The 21,442-nt window shown below is 40.5% G+C and overlaps 1 protein-coding gene across 4 annotated transcripts in view; it reads right to left on the bottom strand.

The window, feature by feature from the left end:
• Positions 1–1,269: 1,269 nt before the first annotated feature.
• The window catches only part of ptprsa (protein tyrosine phosphatase receptor type Sa), a 240,661-nt gene continuing 220,488 nt past the window's right edge, over positions 1,270–21,442 (bottom strand). For all 4 annotated transcript variants that reach the window (XM_085381289.1, XM_085381288.1, XM_085381291.1 and 1 more), the window contains 8 exons: positions 20,482–20,636; positions 19,407–19,692; positions 15,266–15,444; positions 14,795–14,921; positions 14,545–14,670; positions 8,753–8,907; positions 6,088–6,223; positions 1,270–5,670 (listed from right to left, as the gene is read on the bottom strand). In XM_085381289.1, the coding sequence (XP_085237415.1) occupies positions 5,602–5,670; positions 6,088–6,223; positions 8,753–8,907; positions 14,545–14,670; positions 14,795–14,921; positions 15,266–15,444; positions 19,407–19,692; positions 20,482–20,636 (1,233 nt within the window). In that variant the 3' untranslated portion in view covers positions 1,270–5,601. The remainder of the gene's footprint in view (positions 5,671–6,087; positions 6,224–8,752; positions 8,908–14,544; positions 14,671–14,794; positions 14,922–15,265; positions 15,445–19,406; positions 19,693–20,481; positions 20,637–21,442) is intronic.

Here is a 21,442-nt window from a genome sequence, read left to right as displayed (position 1 = left end):
TCCGGCGCACAATTAGTAACATCATCCTTGAAGCGGGTTGTCAATCTGCGTACATTACCATTTAATAAATGACAATGCTTTAGTGGCTGTCACAGGGTGAGATGATGATGCAGCGGCATCTAATTTACAGGTGAATCCAACATGGCGTGAAGAGCAAAGTCTTAGGAGAGGCAGATTTTTGCCAATTTGAAACACTCTGATAGCTCACAGTTGTAAACTCATTGAAGTTTAGATCTATAGCTCAGTGTAAAAAACCCAACAACCAACACATTTCTAGTTACAGGTGGACACAAAGGAATATATACAAGGCTTAAAATATAAAGTATAAAATTAAAATATAAATACAGTTTATGTATTCTAAATATTTACAGTATCGTTATCTTGAAAAAGTCATTAGAGATTGCTTTAATGCACAAAAAATGCAGATGACTATACACTGTGCATGCTACTGCTTCTGAAATTCATCATATATATAAAATAAAATACACACTACACATGGCATCCTGTAGAATTTGCAACTAATTCACTCCCATTACCTCTGAGATTCGTCATTCCTACTCCTCAGGGAAAAAAAAAGATTAAAAAACAAAAACAAAATGAGAAAAAATGTTGAAAAATGAATCCTAGCTACCCCCTCATTCCCCAACCTCTTTGTTCTTCCCTTTTTTGTCTCGCTAGAGTTATTGTTACAAATATTTTAGGGATACCGTGCAAATACCAAATAAGCACACGCTGCAATTTGCAGGTTGTAATCTAAAGCAATATCTTTAAGGCAAACACAGTCAGGTCTGGGACCAACACACCCTTTGATTTCCAGAAGCATCACTTCGAGGTTAGCCGATACCCAAAGAGGACAGATTAGAGAGTAAATACCACTAGGTAAGGGTTTACCTCTGCACCAATATCAGCCTGTCTGCATGGCATTTATCAAGCTTGAAGAGGAGCTTAAGGACACACTGGGATGTGTTTGCAGAGAGGCTGGTGGATAAATATAGGAGGAAGCTAATCAAGCCATCTATCAACAAACGATGCGCACCATCTGTGAGTTTCATCACTCGTCCTATAGAACAGATTTTTTTTTCAGTGCAAGTTCCAGTCTGATGTATGATGCGCAAAGTAAGTGCTGATGTACTTCAAGTATCATAGCTAAATAACTCTCACCAGAAATTTGCATATTAACAGATGGGGAAATACTGTAGGCAGACAATCAGACAGGAGGAGAGATATCCATGCTGTAACCAATCTTACCAGCAAGAAACACATGCAAAATGATTTTCAGACAACATTTCTTTAATACAAAGTCAACATATCTACATACACAGTGGCTTTAAACCAATTATTGTTTCAGTTAGAAGTAACAGTTTGAAAGTGATAGCACTTGGCCCTCATACAAAAAAAGCATTTTTCTGAATTTGGGTTGTTTTTTATTTTTTCCAATTTGTCGTACTGTATACGTTCTGTTATTTTGATTAATTGATTAAGTTAGGGTTCATCTTTTGTTATTTCCCCTCTTCCCCTGAAATATTCAACATACTCCTGCAAATTTGGCGGTTTGTTTTCAAAAGCCTAACATCTTCACATTAAGTCAAAAAAAAAAAAAACGTAACACATTGCACAAGCTTTGAAAGACTTCCATGGTTTCAGTTTTGGCCTGGGCCCTTTCTCATCAGCCTCACTGAATTCCAGAGTCTTTCATCTTAGGCTTTGAGTTCATTATGAAACATCTCAAGGTTCCCACTGTTCAGAAATGACATGCTGGAAATGTGAATTTGCAGCACGTTTTTGGTTGTCTCAGTCTTTCCTTGGTTGCATCACTCTGCTATCTTTCACTGAGTCCTGATTTCTTTCTGCATCCCAAAATGAAGCATGGTCAAAGACAAAAACAAAAACCAAAGAAAAAAACAGTATGGTTCTGTTCCAGGCTTAAAAAAAATGCACCGGGGAGACAATAAATCAACGTGTCATGTTGGAACTGAACCATGTCTGGCCTTTAGCAGAGCTGTATTTGCTCCTCAGCTAATGATATATTTATGGATTAACACCTTGGCATTTTAGGGAGTTAAACAGTTGCACATCTTCTGGGGGTTTTGTGGAAAGTGTTAAGGAATGAAGGATACCTCCAGCGTTTTTACCGTAGCTGTGGCTTTAAGAATTTACACCTTTGTGATTAATCCTTTGTTTGAGAATTATTTTAAGACAATATTTCTTTTTCAAAAACACCCTTTAGTTGCTCCACTCTGTCTTACACCTAGAATAAGAATGTAACAGGTCCTTGAAATAATGATTGATTAGCAATTCAAATAGTTGACAGAAAGAACTAACCTCCCAGGCTTGGTCAAATTATACCAGCAGATCACTGGTGCTGATTTCGTGCTCTGTTTGAGGCTATAGGTATGAGAACAGAGGCTGGCATGTTTCCCATTTCAACTGCTAGCAGGGGAAATTAAAGTCAGAAGAAAAGTGAGTGGTAATTAAAGACCAGGGAGGAAGGACTGGAGAAGAGAGGTTTCAGAAAGCAGGCTCTACAACCACCAGGATGTGAGAAGGACTTTGATTTTTGTATTTCTGTCCCCACCTAAAGTATGAGATCTTGAAGGTCAAATGATACAAATACATATAATCTATATATTTGTTTATTTACAGGTATACTCTAGATCATAGTGGATATCTAACAAAATGAATGGCCACATTATGTCTGAAAAATTTAAAAAAGAAAAGAGAACTTGAAGAGGATTTTCTTAAACTGCGAGGGTCATAGCCTGACCATGATCATACAAGATACAGTTCGTCAAGTTGGTCCTATATAGGTAAGAAAAAAATCGTCAGTTTTGAAATATTTGATTGATATTTTGTAGATCACTTCATCAACAGTTGCTCAAAAGAAAAAGAAAAAACAACAAAAAAATAAAACATAGAAATAAAAAATGGCATCTCCTCATCGGCACAGGTTCTACCCTCAGGTAGAAGAGCAATGGTGAGTGGAGGCAGAGGATTCAGGCATAGTGCTTCCCTCAGCTTCCATTAAGAAACACACAAGGTCTCTAAGATTATATATTTATATATATATATATGTATGTATATATTAAAAAAACCACACACACAAAGAAAAACAAAATGAAATAAAATCATATTTTCAAGCATGAGAACTGACATGTTTAAAAAACAAAAAAGATGATGAGGAGAAACATATAATTCATACTAAGGTTTGGATATATCTTCATATTCTGCATTTAAATATATATGAATGTGTGAGTGCGCAGTACACATGAATGCATACATATATGCGCACAAGCACACAGCCATGTTATACTTAACATTTCTACAGTGAAAAAATAGAATGTCTTTAAACATAATATGAACAGATAAGCTTTTCTCTTTTCCTGCTAATTTTAAAAAATGATACAACATCTGTTAGAAAACTAAACTGAAAAAAACAAAACAACCAAAAACATAATAAAAAGTCAACTATGTAGTGTAAAATAAGTCGTCATAATACAACATTAATGTTTTCGTAATGTTACAATAACAATAAGGCTTTTTTGGAAATAAGAAAAGATTACACACAGTTCTGTCCATCGCTCTGGCTTTTGTGCACACCCACCGGAAACCTGCGCGGGATCCGTAACGCTCGCGTATACCAAAGCGCTGTTCTCGAAATGAAAACCCGGTGATCTCAAAAGCTTGATTTTTCTTTTTAAATCACAACATACACTAGTGTGTCGACCTGCAGTTGTTCGGGGAGAGTAGGGAGGGGTTGGCGGGGGTAATACGTTTAAAGTTAATCTTTTTTTCGTTTGGGGATGTGCAAGTAACTTGTACTGGAGAGTTTCAGGAACGCGTCACAGCGTCGAGATCCATCATGGCTCCTTGGTCTGGCTGTGTCACCCACAGAGACATCACCTTGAAAACGGAGGGCAAATACCAAAGCATCTGTTTTTTTTTTTTTTTTTGTTTAAATGTATCCACCTGTCACCAAAACACACAAACAGTGGAACTAAAGGCCAATTTTTCAACCACATTAATGTGCAGCTTGGTAACTGCAGCAGGCCTTTGCCACTTGAGCGTCTTATACAATGATATAGATGATTATAGAGGAGGCTGGGCGAGAGGGAGGGGAAAAGGAGGCGTGGACGATGACGTCAAGTGGATGCGCTTTCAGTCATGCCAGTTATCAGAGATGGCATCTTTGATTCATCAGTTTCCTCTCCTTCCAAAGTCACACGTACAGCGTACACGAGATAAGCAGCATGTTTGGTTTTGACAGAAAATCATAATAATAAAAAAAAAACGAGAAAAACGAGATAATTCCTCATTAGACAAAGTTCTGGAGGATGACGATGAGCGTTGGTCACTGTACACAAAGAGAGCCCTCACTTTTGCGGCAATCCTTGTTTGGTTGTTCCATTTTTGTTCCAAAGCTTTCCCCCCCCACCAGGTTTATCTCTTGTTCAAAACCGTGGATGTTGAAACCGCAGCCCCACAATGTAGTGGTTCCAAAGACAGGAGCGATTGTTAAAAAACAGAAGAAAGAAAGAAAAATCACGGGACACGGCTGCCGCTTGTCTCACCTTGGCTGCACGCAAGACGACGCGGCGGAAGCTTCGTGCAGCAGGCGAGACTTTTATCCGGTGACTGATCTTTGCACTGTTAATATACTGGCGTGGTGCAACATTCCTGCGATTACCTGGCTGAGGATACTGATTTCACACAAATTCACAACTGATGCAATTAGCACATTTTAAGAAATGTGTCGCTGTTTTCATCCTCACAACTGTAAGAAAACCAAAAAGTGTCTTCTTTTAGCTCTTAGTGCTCGAGAAGAAGTCGCTTTAATAGTCGAGTGTTATCCCACACAAAATACTGTAAAAACTTTAGGTTTTCTTGAAGGATTTGGTGCCGAATGTGAGTGAACTTGTCCTTTTCTGTTTATTTTGTTTCACTTTTTTTGTACAGCTTGATAAATCTTTTATGCAGGCAACCAGTTTCTTCATTTCTCACAATATTACTCACACACTGTGTTGATGGAAATACTTGAACCCCTTTTACACCCGAGCATATCAAAAAACAAGATAGTCACCAAGTCTTGGCTACATCCATCTGCTTCTCAGTGTTTTTTAGATTTTTATTTGTATTTTTTTTGCCTTCCTTTTCCTTCGTCATCTGTCGCTTGTTACTGTTGTGTCACGAAGATATTTTTTGAGAAGAGAAATGTCCACGAATGTTTACAATGTCCTCCACATTGAAACACTTGAGGTAAGGTAAGCAGTCTGACACTTTGATCAAAACCCGCCCCACATCTTGAGCCACAGCATCTGGTTCCTCCCCTGCCGAGGATCTTCTTTTCTTGAGATGATGGACAATTTTCTTGTGTTTCCTTGTGGCATATTTGAAAAGTCAAATTGGACTCTGAACTGGTTGGACCGGGTGTTGTCTTAAAAAAAAAAAAATCTAGGAGATCCTGGTTGATGTGGCTGAATTGGCGGTGGCGATGTGGTTGTTTGCTGTCGTTTTAAATTTTAGTTCCTATGGCTCAAGAGGCTGTTGAGGTGGGGGTGGGGGGGCAACAGGATTCAGAGGAGGGGGAGGGGGGGAGATGGCTTTTTACGTTGCATAGTGATCAAAGCTTCCTAAGTACTCCAGAGCTGCGTGATAGCAGAATTGATACTCATCCTGTGGAGGGAAAAAAACAGACAGACGCATAACAAATTGCATTAGAACACCTCCCCAGGAGTTTAATGACATGAGAGATTACAATTTTCAGACAATTTCAACTTGCAGTAAATTTCGCAATTTGCTGAGGCAGCGCATGTCCTGACAAGATCATTCTATAGATCCTATACCTAAGTAGAAAGCCTAGATTGGCATAAGCAAAAATCTTTTGCTAAATACAAAAACTTGATTTTGCATTTACCCATTTTCACACAGGAAGACCAGAAAACCAATAATAGACCTTATGGGGGTGAAGACACCCACCCAAAAGTGGTTTAATAGAGCGTTGCTAACTTATTGGTGGTCTTTTAAAATTCCATAAGTCTATCCAAATAAGGAGCAGTGTATGTTATTGTGTGTGACTCTGTGATTTCTCACCTCAGTTTGGACCATAGCTGGCCTCTGTGTTCGGAGCATCTTCACCGTTTGGAAGATATCAACCACACCTTCATAACGCATCCTTTCCAGGACGATGCTAAGGGTGATAAAGACTCCGGTCCTGCCCACGCCAGCACTGCAAACACAAAAAGAGAAAAAAGTGTATTCAGAAAGATGTAAAGCACGCCCTGTGCACACAGCGAGTGAATGGTGCCTTTGTAAATTGCGCCTTTCTTTCGTGTCGCATGCAGCATTTTGTGGGGGACAGTGACTGCAAAGATCTAAAAATACTTTGCACACTGGAAGCTCTAACCACTTAGAGGTAAAACACCAGTGACACTAGCAAAGGAGGCAATTTGCATGTGAGAACCTCGTGAATCCACTTACATATTGTGGCCACATTCTTGTCTAACACACACACACACACACACACACACACACACACACACACACACACACACACACACACACACACACACACACACACACAAGCCCAAGGACACATAGGCGCACATTTCAAGTCGCACACAAGCGACCAAGCAAACATTTTGTCTCATTAAGTCCCTCCTCCCATGTGTCGAAAAACTCAGCCTTCTGCTGCTCTCCAGAAATACAGCCCGAGTCTTAACTCAGATCCTGAAATACTTGAGAGCTGCCTCTCTAAGCTGCTTTGCTGTGAAATGACTTCCACTTCACCAATGGAACAATAATTGATATGACAACAGATTTATTTGGGCTTCTTCCAGCCTCTGATGCTATTTTGTCTGAATGGAGAGTGGAAGTGACGGCTGCTGGGAGACACTTTTTTGACTTGTGCGTGAGTTTGTTGACAAGTTTGCGTGTGTCTGCTGGAGGAAAACGGCGCACTTGAGACAAAAGATGACTTGGTATTGTTTGACGCCATTAAATGAAAAAAGAAACAGGAGCCTAATCACCCCCACACTGCAGTATCTCTCAGCCCACCCAAAGCCTCTTCATGGGAGTCAGTCACAGACTGTCACATGGGCTCTTAAACTCACTCAGAGCTCCCCCCTCTCTCTCTTTCTCTCTCACTCTCTTTCAACCTCTCCCACTCCCCAGGAAGATCGACTCTCCAAATCTGAAGGCTCGCCGAGCCACTGCAGACTGAGAGGATTTGGTGTCCCCATTCACAGGAAGTAATCAGGCAATTAATGACAAAAAGCATGTGGGTCTATTAGATAGACGCCGAGGAGGAAGGGAGAAGAATAAAAGAAAAGAGGTGCAGGAGAATGGATGGGCCGAGAGGAAGCGAGAGAGAGCGAGGATTAAGAAACAGACAGGCAGTTGACGAACGGGGTAGGCGGGTGACAGAAGACGAAAGAGTAAGAGAAAAGGAAGCTATAAGCTCTACTCTCGGAAACGACTAAGCCTGAAGGAGGAGGGATGGAGAAAGTTGAGAGGGCTACAATGATTAGATGGGAAAGGAGGTAGCTAGAGTCCCGACAGATAATGCAGCCAACAACTATTACTACTCAACTACTCGAGATACACATCGGTGCAAAATGATTCCCTGATTAATATCATCGAACTCTAATGACATAAAACACTTTGCTGTGTTTACTCGCGCGCACGCCTCAAAATCAGGACCGCATTTGATGAGATGCATCACTTATTTAGGCGCTAAATGCAGCCTCTGTCTGCTTTCTTGTGCATTACTCCAGTCCTGCAATAACCAGGCCTTTCACTTTAAGGACAGCACTCCCATAAAGGCTTCACAGAGGGGTAGAATAACTCAGTCTTAGTGGTGCTAGCCTGACACAAGTCCGAGACAACTCCCAGAGGGTCATTTGATGGCTGGTGACATCATTGCTTTTTAATCCAAAGGACGTTATGCTACATTCGATGATGTCATGGCGCCTCTGCAGTAGAAATGTGGCGCAAAAGTGACACCTATTCTGCTCCAAAGGTAAAGTATTTTTAAGAGACAGCAAGGGAATTATTAGTGTTCGCCCATTTGTATCCTTGGAGCTGAATGCCAATCAAACGTTTAAAAGAAGTGTGTCGGAGATCATATACGAGACATACATTCCGTCTTTGCTAGTCTCGCAGCGTATACAGAACCAAAGCTGTGAAGATTGTCCTCATTTGGCTACTGAGAATAACAAGTCATTCAGACGGATCCCACTCAGGGTTATGAATATTAATAATCTGACGTTCTGCTGGTGACCACTACCAAATATCAATTACTACCTGTAATACAGCATCTCGAGTTAATGGTGAAAGTTACCTTGGAAACTACACCGGAGGTGATAAAAATGCACCACGCAGTGATCGTAAAACCCCCAAAAGAATGGCTGTATCATTTCATATGTCTTCTCCTTGCAAATGCCAAGCCACATCTGAGGCTTATCAATTATGAAAGAGAAGGGCCCGTGGAGGTGCTGAGGTAGTGCACTGCGCTTGGCAAAGAGGAGAAGAGGGATGTTGTTAGAGCTGCGCCTTAGGAGGAGCTCTGCTGCAAAACAATAACCATCTTAAGAAGAGATTTAATCTCGTCTTGAGACTTATATCGCTTTCAAGAAGAGAAGAATGTCTTTAGAGACCGGTTTGAGGCAAAGCAGGTGACAAGTCATCTCCTTTTAGGAAAACAATTATTAATATAAAATAAAATATACAAGCCATATAATGCACATGACAACATTACCTGCAGTGGACAGAGATTGGGCCATCCTGCCCAAACTGCTCCTTGGTTTTATGCACCTGGCCAATAAAATCAATGAATCCTTCCCCCGATTTGGGCACGCCTTGCTCTGGCCAATCAGTAAACTGGAACTGCCTTACTGTTCTGGACTGGCCATCCTGCAAAACAGAGAGAAAATGAGGTGAGCAGCAAAGATACATTTAAGGTTATCTTAAATGGCGACAGTTCCCACCAACAATTCCACAGTATCAGTATCCTTCCACCAACTCTATGCAGAATAAATGCACTACTAATAGAAGGATCCCCTGTTGGTTGTATGCAAGCATGTTTCTGCTTTGTCTCTCCATCTGAATTGAGGGTCTAGACAAAGGTTGTCACTTGCTAGAGATTGAAATCGATTTGACTTGAATTTGTAAAGCCTTGTTTTTGTCGTTCTCTTGTCGCGTAGGTTCAATAAGAGATAAATGCAAGAACATTTGTTCACATGTGTGGCTGAGAAAAGTGATTCTGACAGAACTAAAAGTTTAAGACGGGCATCCATAATCAGTGTGACCAATCCAGCAGGGAACCAAATGTGAAATATGGTTACAATCTCCCCTTCTCTCTCTTTTTGAGTTATTGTGCTGAATAATGGCTAGAAAAGTGTTTTTGCAGAACATTTTGATACTGGAGTAAAATTGTGACCTTTTTGGATATAAAATGTCATCATTTTATCATTTTATTCTATTAGACAGCAGCTTGAAATGTTGTCATTATTAGCGTATGAATTCTTAAGCTATGGCTGAGAGAGGTCACAGTGACCTTGGGTCCTGGTGAACATTAAAGACAAACTTGAAGAAAATCCCTTAAGGCATTTCTGAGATATTGCATTCTTGAGAAAAAAGGACAAAGTTATGTACATCCACACAGAGGACAAACTGAACGCAAAAAACGCCTTCGCACTAATTAAATATGCACTTTTTTTCTGTATAAGACTAAACCTGCTGATATAGTGACACACATACTGCTCACAACATAGGGACAGTGTGTCCTCTCTTACTCAAACCCAACTGTTTCCATTTTCTTCCCTATTGTGTTCACAGCGCGCAGTCGTGTGTGTGTGTCACAAAAAGGTCCTAGTTATAGCTAATCAATAGTGCATCTGCCATGACAAGCGTCTTCTCCTAGACACCAAGTTGAATAAGATAATCCTGAGATGCGATCAATAGAGCAACGTGATGGATGAGCACGGAGAGGGAGGGAGGAGGGATGTAAGAAGTAAGAAGGACTTATGGAAAAGAAGGCGGGATTGGAGGATGAAAATTGGAAACAAAAACCCTGACACAATGACGTGCATGTTCGAAAAATGTCAACCTTGACAACTTAATCTTTTATTGATTCTTACAACCTTGTTGTAATGGTGAGGCAACTACATTTGCTTCAACTGCAGTGCAAACAAACGCATTTGAATAGTTTTTTTATCCAATGAAGTGGCATCGCAGGAGGAGAACGGACAGGATCTGCTTTATTATGAGAGAGCTGATTATCCACTCTGAGAATGCACAGTCGATACTCGTGTCCTTGTAAAGAAACTTCTTTTGATGTTGTCTCAGAGACAGCACATTGCTCGAGAAAGCCGGCGAGCAGACGAGCATTTTCGCAGAGACAAGCTCTCCGCTTGATGCCACCAGTAATTAAGACAACCAGGTGTTCATTTCTCCAGTTGTTTCTCACTTCTCAGCACAGCAGACCTCAGCTTGGATATGAAGTGTCATTCTCGCACATTCTCTATAGATTTTTTCACACACATGGCGGAAGCACAACTGGTTGAGTACTCAGTTGGCAAGTAAACAATTTATTGTTTTTGAAAATCCTGCTATTAGCTGCTAACGATATTTGATTCTAAAATTTGTTTGGAGTAAATTTGACATTTGAAGTTTGTTACAAATGTTAAAAGAGACAAATTCTCAATTATGTTATTGGGGAAAAGAATAACATTGCAATAACATCTTCATCTGAGTAAATTAAAAGTGTCAGTCAGTAGTTAGCTTCAAGCTAACAGTCAGTGCACATGTACAGTGTTTAACCAGTTTATTAGGTCACCACCCAGTGTAAGCTTTATACCACAGCTGCCCTAAATTAACCTTATTGGTAATTACAAAATCATTTGTATGTTTCTGTAATGGTTAATCCACCAGTAATCATTGTTTTTTTTATGCTAAAATCTAATTATCATTGTTATCCACCAATTTTAAATTTACTGATTAAAAAAAAAAAAAAGCTGAAAAATAATAAAAAACATTATTATTTTTTGATAAAGATGGCAAATTATTTACTTGCAGAAAAATGCCTGATTAATTTCTGATGTCTCAGCAAAGTCCACTCAAATTTGGGGTATAAAAATGCTAATTCGGTTTATATATATATATATATATATATATATATATATATATATATATATATATATATATATATATATATATATATATATATATATAAATGAAAATAGCATTTTTACTTTTAAAGACATTATTGAAATTTTCCCCAATATTGTTGAAGAAACTGCAGTATGGTGTATGTAAAGAACAAGATGCAATGAAGACATGCAACATGCTTCATGTCATAAATGACAAAAATCATACTGAGCAGAATTCATGGTAAATGTCAAATGTGTTGAAGTAAACAAGTACCTGAGGGTCTCTAACCATCATGGATGGGAGCTGTCTTACATTCTTACTGATTTATTCTGATTTTTGCCAAGAGCTAACCATCCCCCCGTTCAGACGGTGACTCTATGCTGAACATATATACTTTACGTTGTTACTATATGTCAAAGGATTTAAATAATCTGCCTATTGTCACATGGGACTATACGTGCTGCTGATGTGAGTCTGCATCGCTGCTGCCAAGGGGTACTCTTGTACATTTATTGTGCTTGACAAATACAGTGATTTAGAATCTAATAAGTTAGGCCCCGTATACCAGCTCTCTTTGTAAAACACCTCATGTCTCTTTCCCTGTTTTATGACGCATTGCATGTTTTCTTTCTTGTGTTGCCTTTGTTTTTCCATCTCAAAAACATTTAGCCTCAGCAGGGGGATTAAAAATGAAAGAGGGGCAAAGACAACAACACAATAAACTAAGCACGCGAAAGAAAGAAGGGGGGGTGGGGGGGTGGGGGTGGGGAGCAAAATTTAACACACAACCTGAGGGCCCACGCGCCGTGTCAAATTGTGTGATTAAATACGTGACTGGCTCGCTAGATGTGAGTGTTGAAGCGTGGAGTCTATGCTATTACTGCGCAGAGGCATGCGAGAGAAACACACACAGCTGTGTGCACACACACACACAGTCATACATATACAAAACAGACAAACATGTACATGTGATCTGTGCAATAGCAGGGTAAGCCCAGGTCACAGACACTTTTAAGTGCATACACAATCAGCAAGATCGACGCACACGCGCGGCCTGAAAGCACAGACCGGACTATCACCTGCTCCATCTCTCCGCTTTGTTTTCTTAACTGTGTGATAAGCTTTGACTGCCTGTTTGCTAACACTGTTTGCTTTGATGATTGAGTCCCCTTGGACAATCCTCGAAAAGAAAAGCAGCACTGACCAGACCTCGGGGCATCGTGTTTGCATGCACGTTAGAGCAATCTCATACTTTATATGCATTCATATCTTCTTACTAAAACGATGGTAGCGCATGTATGCATATGTACAGTGTTGGGGAGTAACGGAATACATGTACCGCCGTTACGTATTTAGAATACAAAATATGAGTAACTGTATTCCGTTACAGTTACCGTTTAAAAAGGTGGTATTCAGAATACAGTTACTTTGTTGAAATAAATGGATTACACTGCGGTACTTTCCTGTTTCATTTTGTTGCGGGTCAGGACTGTTTGGGTTTTGTTTGACAGCTACGTTCTGTTGTTCCAGGTGGCAGCGTTACGGTTGCCATGGTTACAGGGCGACGCTCTCTCTCTCTTTCTGCGACTGTGTGTTTCCTGGGTGAGAGAGCGCCTTTTTGTTGTTGTTGTTGTGCTAAGCTAACAGGCAGAATGCTACAAGCATAGCTCTAAAGAATGTAGCATCATGGGCAGTATAGTCCGTGTTGCAGGGAGAATGCACTGCCATACACGTTATGGGTCTGTGAGCGCGAGGAGGGAGAAAAAGGCGAGTGGAAAGGTACGAGTTGTCGTCGAGGAAAAACGGGAGCTGGAAACATGTAAATATAATAATAACCACTGCAGCCAAAAAGAGTGCCTGACGAGCCCAGCTGTAAGTAAGCTATTAAGACTCGACTGTACACCGTGTTCGTGTTTTCCTCCGAAAACAACAAGTTCCATTGGAGCAGTCTTTCAACGCCTCTCTCTGTCTCTCGCAAGAAAAATTGACCCACACAACAAAGTAAAGCTATTTTTCGGCTATGAGCCGACAGGGACCCCGCCGTATTAGTCAGAGGTCCCTTTACTACAGTTCGGAGTCGCGGACCTTCAGTAATAGTAATAAATCACACAGCAATAGTACATTCACGTTGTTGTAAAAAGCACGATAATATATTAAGTAATCCAAAGTATTCAGAATACGTTACTGTCATTGAGTAACGTAATGGAATACGTTACAGAATACATTTTGGGGCATGTATTCTGTATTCTGTAACGGAATACATTTTAAAAGTAACCTTCCCAACACTGCATATGTATCTGTGTGTATTCAAGCTACTCCGAAACGACTGGGTCAATCTTACCGAAACTGTGCACGAACATCGTCACACTCACAGCGATAACCTCTACAGTTTTGTTCCACTCACTAAATATGGGATGAAGAATTAGAAAAAGCAGGCCCGGCTAGTGTGTTTAATCTATCAGAGCCTTTGGAAGATGATATCTGAACTTATGCGCATGAACTAATAGAAATATACAGAGGAAAGGAGATCGGCATGAGCCTTTTCATGAGTGCATGTGTGCGCCTTAATTGCTTTAATACCAACAGGATGATGCCTGGGAAATCAGTGGGTATATCAGCCGAGACGGGAGATTTTCATCTCTCTGCTAGATTTCTACTGTTGCTCCTTTGAACTGTCTGACCTAATTTGACCAAAAAAGAAATGTTATCGGAGGTAAAGAGATAACTACAAAAGAGCAGAGTAGCTTCTTAACAGTTCAGGGTGAGAAAAGTCAGTTCAGTAGTGAAACACTGTATGGAAATCTATCTCACAATAGAAACAGAAAAAAACTCTTTTAAGGAAGGTTTTTGGGATAAATATGACGAGACTGCGATGTTTTTCTGTTTACGTGGCCTAGTTTTACTCAACTTGCTTAATCTTCGACATTTCCAACACCTCAGTGAGTTGTTGATGGCGCATCTGTCCAAATTATAACATCTTTTTTTTTTTTTTACTCTTATACTTTTAGTCTTTTGAGGAGGCTAAAAATGCGTCATTGGCGCACAACTTCTGATGAACAAAAGCATAAAGAAGAAGACTGGAAAAAGTCCCTCTTGCGCTTTGATACAAAGAAACTGCAGCTGAATATCTATTGAATGCTGACAGCAATTTAGTACAAAGTTTTCTTTTAAGGTGTGATGGGCAGATTTCAGATTTACGCCCCAGCGTCAACAACAAAAGCCGCTGAACAGAAAAAATACAACATGTAGGCTACAGTGTGGAAACATGTACAGGCTCTGTGTTTATGTAGGCTTTTCAAGGGTGTAATGTATTGTATTTATATATTTTGCATTCATTGGAAAATTTCACATCTTGTGCCCTATTTAACCCTCCCAAACCGCCAAAGGACCCCCTCTTACCCTGGCGTCTGTGACCTTGAACTCTCGGAGGATGTACTGAGGCATGTTATACTCTGCCATGGGGTCTACCACAAAGTACTGATACCTGGCAGAGCGCTCTGCAGGCCAGTACTGGTGACATTTTTCCTGTTTGAAAAAAAATAGTGATGATTTTTAGTGGAATTTTTTATGGCGTTTTACATTTTGATTTTAAATTATTTTAATTTTTAAGCAAAAAGAGACAGATAAATAACATAAATCAGCGTCGTACCCGTCCCATCTCTCTAAGTTTGGTCAACATGACTACAATAGTGGAGTTGTTCTCCCAGAGCATTCTCCAGAAGTCTTCTGTAGTCTCCGCCAGAGGGCCCTGCGTGGCAATGTAGGCTTTCTGTTGCCTGTTTAAACAGTAAAGTCACACCATGTTTACTTGAGTAATTAACTGTAAACACCACTGATGCAAATTCAGAGGGGGAAAAACAAAATCAACCGTATGGCACAAACTTGTGGACGATAAGTAAACTTGATGATTGCTTTTACATAATAATACACACGATTACATGACTGCTATGAGGAAAAAATACAAAAATAGAATGAATATTTCTCTCATTTTCTTTATTCCATGTAATATATGTCTCTGATCAATCAAGATGTTTCTTTGCAGTAGAAATAAACACATGAATAAATAAGCAGTTACTTCACTCATGCTGGCGTGCTTTTCTGCCATCTCAACTCTTCCTACCTGTATCCATCAATAAAGCTGGCATTGATGTAGTCAGATCCTTCCAGGCCTCTGATTGGCTGCAGGCAAACACGAGTGGTCTCGTAGGGCATGATGTTAACCAGCCGATTTTTGAACTTGTTGCAGGGAAGGTTGGCACTGATGAAGCGCGACGTGTGGGCTTTGGAGTTGGCCAAACGCTGTTGGGGGAAGACAAAGGGATAGTTTAACATACCAGAAGATAAGCAATAACAATAACAGTACAGACTAAGGTAAAAATATAGTATAGTGTTAAAAAAAAAAGAGACATTTAGTAAGACTGCAATGAATGATGCAGAGGAGGAGAATAAAGATTAAAAGCAGAGAAATGTGAGAAGATAGCACTGCAGAGGAAAGAAGTAAAAGAAAAAGGAAGAGCAGGAGAGGATGAAGAAGACAGGTGCAAGATAGCTAGAAAGTGGAGAATATCAATTGCAGAAAGTAATAAAGAAGACCTAATCTAATCTGATCTGTCACCCACGATGCCACAGCTTCAAAGGACATTGTTTATCAGGAATATATTTATCAGAAAGCAATTCAAAACTTTATTCCCGTTTGCAACTTGTGAGGTCCTGGAGGGTCAGATAAAATGACGGAAAATACGTTACACACCCAGACTAACAAGCCTCTGGATCAAGCCTGTATGAAACAGAAAACTTGCCTAAAAGTGGGTCAGTCGCAGCTTTGATAATGGCAGTGTGCATAAAACATAGACTCACATAGGGATGCTCAGAAAGACAAACACACACGCACGCTGCATAATGATCAAAATGAAAATGCCGTACTGCTACATCATCACCGTCATAAGGATCTCAGCGCGAGTTTGTGGGTCAGCAAGTCCTATGATCTCCTCCTTTTGGCTTCGACGTCTCAATAAAGAATATGTGTGTGTGTGTTCTTGCTCGTTAGCAAGCAAATAGAAGATACCCTTGTCAGATGGTTTAGGACCCCTTTCAGACAGAACGCACGGCGCGCTGAAAACACCAGCAGCATCACAAGAAATGAGAACGAGACAAGAGATGAGCTGCAACTGACCCCGGTGAAAAAGAAGGCGGGATGTGAATATATTTTCTAGATTTTCCAGCTCCCAATACTTGTCAAAATACAAAAAGTCAGTGTGTTCATGCTTTTATGTGTGCGCAAACCAGGTCTAACTTTCCATTTTCTCTTCCAATTAGAGTATTCTCGGTCTCTCTTTCTCTTTCCCCCCTCGTATAGCACCAGCAGCTCTCTATCAGTGGCTTCTTGGAGTCCATCCAGTGTTTGCCTCCTCCTCCTCCCATGCCTTTATCCCTTGCTACTGTCTTGCTTTTGATCTGTGTTTCACAGAGGCACCTGGAAAGGCTTAAGGTGGCCTGGCAGTGCTAAAGAGGCCCTCAGCTACACCACAGAGGGTGAAGGGAACTGCGCCAGACCTGGCAGCCTCAATCTCTTCACCTCATACTAGCTCCTTCCCATTTATAGTACAGCATATCTGGTCAGTTTTCATTCCATTTGGCATGTTGCACCGAAACATATATTTGGTTATGTATCAGAAACTAGAGCTTAAAGAAGCACTGTGACCAAAAACGCAGTAGGACCATCCCCAGTAGGCTTCCCTGGACATAACCAAATCTAAGTGGGAAGTCAGAACCCTGTAATAGAAAATACAAGGGTCTGAGAATATTAAATACCATCTGGCATTTCTATAAATCTATAGTAAAGTATTCTGAATATCACTACAGATTTACACATATTTATTCTTTTTAGTACATTTACTATCTATTAGATCATAGGTTTTCGGTTTATTTCTAGTAAATACTATCTTTCCAATTGTGTACTTCTTTAATTATTAATTATGCATTGCCATGCAAAGCCTTGTGAGAGTTTTGTATATGTATATAACTGTTTCTATATAACTCGAGAAGATTTTTGTATTTTTGTTTGGACTTGGATCCCAATTTAAACAGCTGAATCCCAACTCATACTTGCTTCTATTTAAATTGAAATTTATCCCAGCAGCTCAGTAGCATTTTGTTGTGTGTGTATGTTGTAATCCACATACTGTTGCAAAATACGTTCTACAAGCATGCTATGTGCATAAATCTCCATAAAAATGCACATACTGTGAGCAAGAAAGCATTTTTGTCTGACTACTTCATGACAAAATTATCTTCAGGGATTCCCAACAGTTATGGCTTAACTCTGCGTGACTATGTATCCTACCTGAGAATGACAGTGCCCTCCCACTCTCGCCTATAGTGCAGTATTCTGTCAAATCACTTCCTTACTGCCAACTTAGTATACACTCGTCCCTTTGTTCATTAGCCAAACGTTCCTCCCTCCGCTTGCCTCACCTTCCACCTCCATTTGTCATCATCAAGTATTAATTACTTAGCTCAACCACCCCTTTTCTCACACGCCTACCCCCTCTGTACTGACAGCAGGGTGGATGTTATTAATCCCCGTTCGACTCCTGATGCCAGCTCAGCATTATTTCCCGATACAGATGGCAGTGGAGTTTCCGTCACTGTTGTGCACCAGTGAGAAGACACCCCCCAAAAAAAGACTAATCGCACTGGCACTGTTGTTGTTTCTTGGTAGGGAGGCTGCGTTGATGAAAAGCGATGACGAATGATTCAAGAATCTGTGTGCGTAATCCAAGGTCAGCAGATGCTAACTGGTGTGCCAAAGTTGAGGTGACTTTACTTTATGGACGGGTGACAAATTATAGGATAAGCCCCCCAACTCAATTAACTGGCAGTGACTCTACAAGTAGCATTCTTCCAAAAGATATGTGATGTTTGATGGTGGTGATGGAGAGCACTTTCTAATATGCCACAATGTCTCATAGATGGTCAGCTAGATTGATGCCCGGTGGCTGTGACGAATTGCAACGGCTGTATAAAGGAAAAAGTACACGATGCCAGCTAATATCCCCCCGCTGTAGCAGTCGCCCAGTCTCCCCATCGCAGGATTCAAGGGTTTATGTTTTTCCTTTAATAAGTCACCCCTCTGTACGTAAACACTATGCTTTGCTGTCTTTCTCACCTACTGCTTTTTCATTAATTTTTTCTTTCTTAAAACTGAAAATCCGTGCTGCTCTGAGCCAAAAAATCCTTTGTCTTGCCCCTGCTAGATTAAACCCAATTTCTTAGCCTAAGCATATTATTGCAAAATCCTCAAAAATGAACAATGTGGCCCAACAGCAAAGGGCTTCTTATTTCTCTTTTCTAGCTCTGGAAAAAAAAAATACTACACCTCAATAGCATTGTGTACCTAAATGATGAAACGTTTTAAGTGAAGCACAAGAAAGTAAAGGAAATTTGTTTTTTAGTCACCTGTTACTTGGATAGCATCCGTAAAAAACTGACAAATAGCTGCCATTCAAATAAGGCAGTTTAAATATACCTTCTACAGTGATGCTACACTGTATAAACTGCATCTTCACTCAACTAAAATGTTATTCTTTCAGTCCCCCCACCCACCCAGGCAGTGACAGCAACCATCCAATTTGTCTCTTTCCTAGTCTCCTAATTTAGTTTCACAGCTTCTTGTCAGAAACACAGATGCTGATAGTTAAGAACCACTGAAAAAACACCAAAACAAAACAAAAAAACCCCAAATCAAAATACAAAGAAACGTATTATCACAAAGCAAAGAGCAATGACTGAAACCAAAAATTAAGCACACTGCAAATAATGATGAAGAAAAATATGAAAAGCAATGAAATTGGATTTGCATCCAGAATAACTGCTGGGAAGATAAAGCTGGCAGCTAGGCTTATTTAAAAGGCTTACAGTGGCTTAAAACAAGGTGTCAGAAAAACATACCGGTGCCGTCTTCATTATTTAGTTATGATAAGGACTACAGAGAGGAAAGTTAATGTAGACATTGATCTGTGGCTGCTCGTTATTTCCCACTGTCTTGGCAGGTGACTCTGAGGAAAAACTCCAAGCAGGCTCCCTGATAATTTGCATGTCTGACCCCAGCAGAAGTTAAAGTTGATCGGTATATGTAGTTAGGGCTCATTAATAAAGAAACAACAACAACAAAGCAAGGTGTAAAACCCTCTAATTCCAGTGCATAGTGCACTTAAAATGGTCAGAAGGTTATTAAGGTTTTATAGGTTTATTTCCTATACCTTGAACTCCAGCTCCATGCCAGTGACGTGCTCACCGCTCTCCACCTGTGCAAGCTTCTGGATGTAAGAATACAGGCTCCGGGCAGCCACCTCAGTGTTTCCGCAGGCCACCGCCTCCAGCAGTGCGTCATGAATGAAGCTGTACTGGTCTTCGGTCTGCACCATGTAATTCCGCTGCGATCGCATAAGTGTCACATGGCCGTAAATGTCGACCGTCTTCTCGTGCTTGATCCGCTCCAGCATGGCGTCGATGACGATGAAGCAGCCCGTCCGGCCTACGCCCGCACTGGAGTAAAAAAAAAAAAAAAAAAGATACAAAATTACTTTGTGTTTTGGCATTGAATATTTTCAGTGTAATTCACTGTGCCATTATAATGTTTTATATACAGCAAGTCCTGTAAGCTCTGTTGTGAAGTCACACTTTGCATAATTGAATAGGAAGACGCAAAGAGAGAGATGTTATGAAAGCTAAGAGAGGAAATAAATAAACAATAAAGGAAAATGACAAATAGAACAACAGGAGGACAGTGATGGAGACTAGGTGAAGCAAATTTCAATTTTATTGTGTAGTGCTTTGGACTCACTGAAGTCTTCTTATCTTGACAAAAAGGAAGGTTTCAATTTGAATAAGCCATCTGAGAAATACCACACGTAAAAGGAGGAAGAGCTAAGGAGTGAAATGGGAGACGCAAAGGAGATGGGAAGGGATTACTTTTGAGGCTTTTTGACAGAAAGAGATAAAAAGAAAAAGGTGGAGAGAATGGCAGCAGGGAAATAAAGCACAAATTAAAGAGAAGGCTGCTGTGACCAATTGAAAATAGAAGAGACAGAGGTCATTTGGGAAAGAGAGTATGCGGTGGTGTAAAGTGTTTTACGTAACCTATAATAGCAAGTACGCAGGTAAAGCCTGCCATTCTGTTGGCTCACGGACACACAATGACCTAATAACAACTGCATTACTGAAGCTGGGATTTTCCATATGCTGGGCTTGACTTCATTTTTGGGAGACCGGCTGGTGCAAGAACCACTCCTCGGTTCCTTTGAAGCACAAAAGTGAATCAAATTACAAACCGACCTGCAGTGAGCAATGATTGGTCCAGCGTCAGGCGGATTGCAAGTCTTCACCCTACGGAGGAAGGCCAGGAACGGGGTTGGGTACTCTGGTACGCCGTGGTCAGGCCAGGCGGTGAACTGGAACTGACGAACCTCCCGCTTCTCACTCGAACCATTCTGCATAACACACAGAGAGGCTGGTTGCACTGTGTTTGCACTGGGTCATTCAGTAGCTTTATTGTTGGTCTATAAACCCAAATGGTGTCTTGATAACGGTGCTGCTTTGTGCAACTTGGCTGTTACAGAGAGATGTTGTACAGTGAGACCACAAAACATTCAGAAAGCTGACATACTGACGTATTTAGTGGATACACCTGCTTACCACAAAGATGGGATTTCAGGTCAAATAAAAAGTTGCACTTTGTAGCCTTGATGAGTAAAATGCACTATAGTTTAGGTTAAAATCATCTATGATGAAATGCTTTCAACACATGCAGCTCATCAATGGCTTCAACAGTAAATCTAATAGAAAAGCTGGGGGACTGTGTAAATTGTATTGATTTGGAAATCATTTAAACCCTGTCCTTGCTGGACTGTCTCACCGAGTTAAAATTGTGGATGAAGCAAAGAAGTGGACCTCTTGAACCTCACTCGTCTTGGCCCTTCAAAACACGGGACGGATCACACATTTGATAAACAGATAAATGCTGTTGCTACAGTTAGTTTCTTCTACCCGAGGCAAAAGGCTAAGCCCTCTCTCTCTTTTGCTAAGAAGGCAAACCATGCTTGAAAAAGAAGGCACTGGACTTGTTCAAGTGTGTGAGGATGTTTCACCTTTCATACAAGAGGTTTCTTTAGTTCTAAAAGATTTTTCAAGCTCCTACAACTACCATGACCTGGATGACTGAGAGCCTAGACGGACTAGTTCATACCTTCATTTCACCCAGGCTTGCTTTTTGGAGTAGTTTTTATTTGAGAATCAG

Source organism: Rhamphochromis longiceps, linkage group LG15 (genome assembly GCF_057381845.1).
Source record: "Rhamphochromis longiceps isolate RC_006_pf linkage group LG15, R_longiceps_female_GT1.1, whole genome shotgun sequence".
NCBI lineage: Eukaryota > Metazoa > Chordata > Actinopteri > Cichliformes > Cichlidae > Rhamphochromis > Rhamphochromis longiceps.
This window is presented reverse-complemented; position numbering and strand designations above follow the sequence as displayed.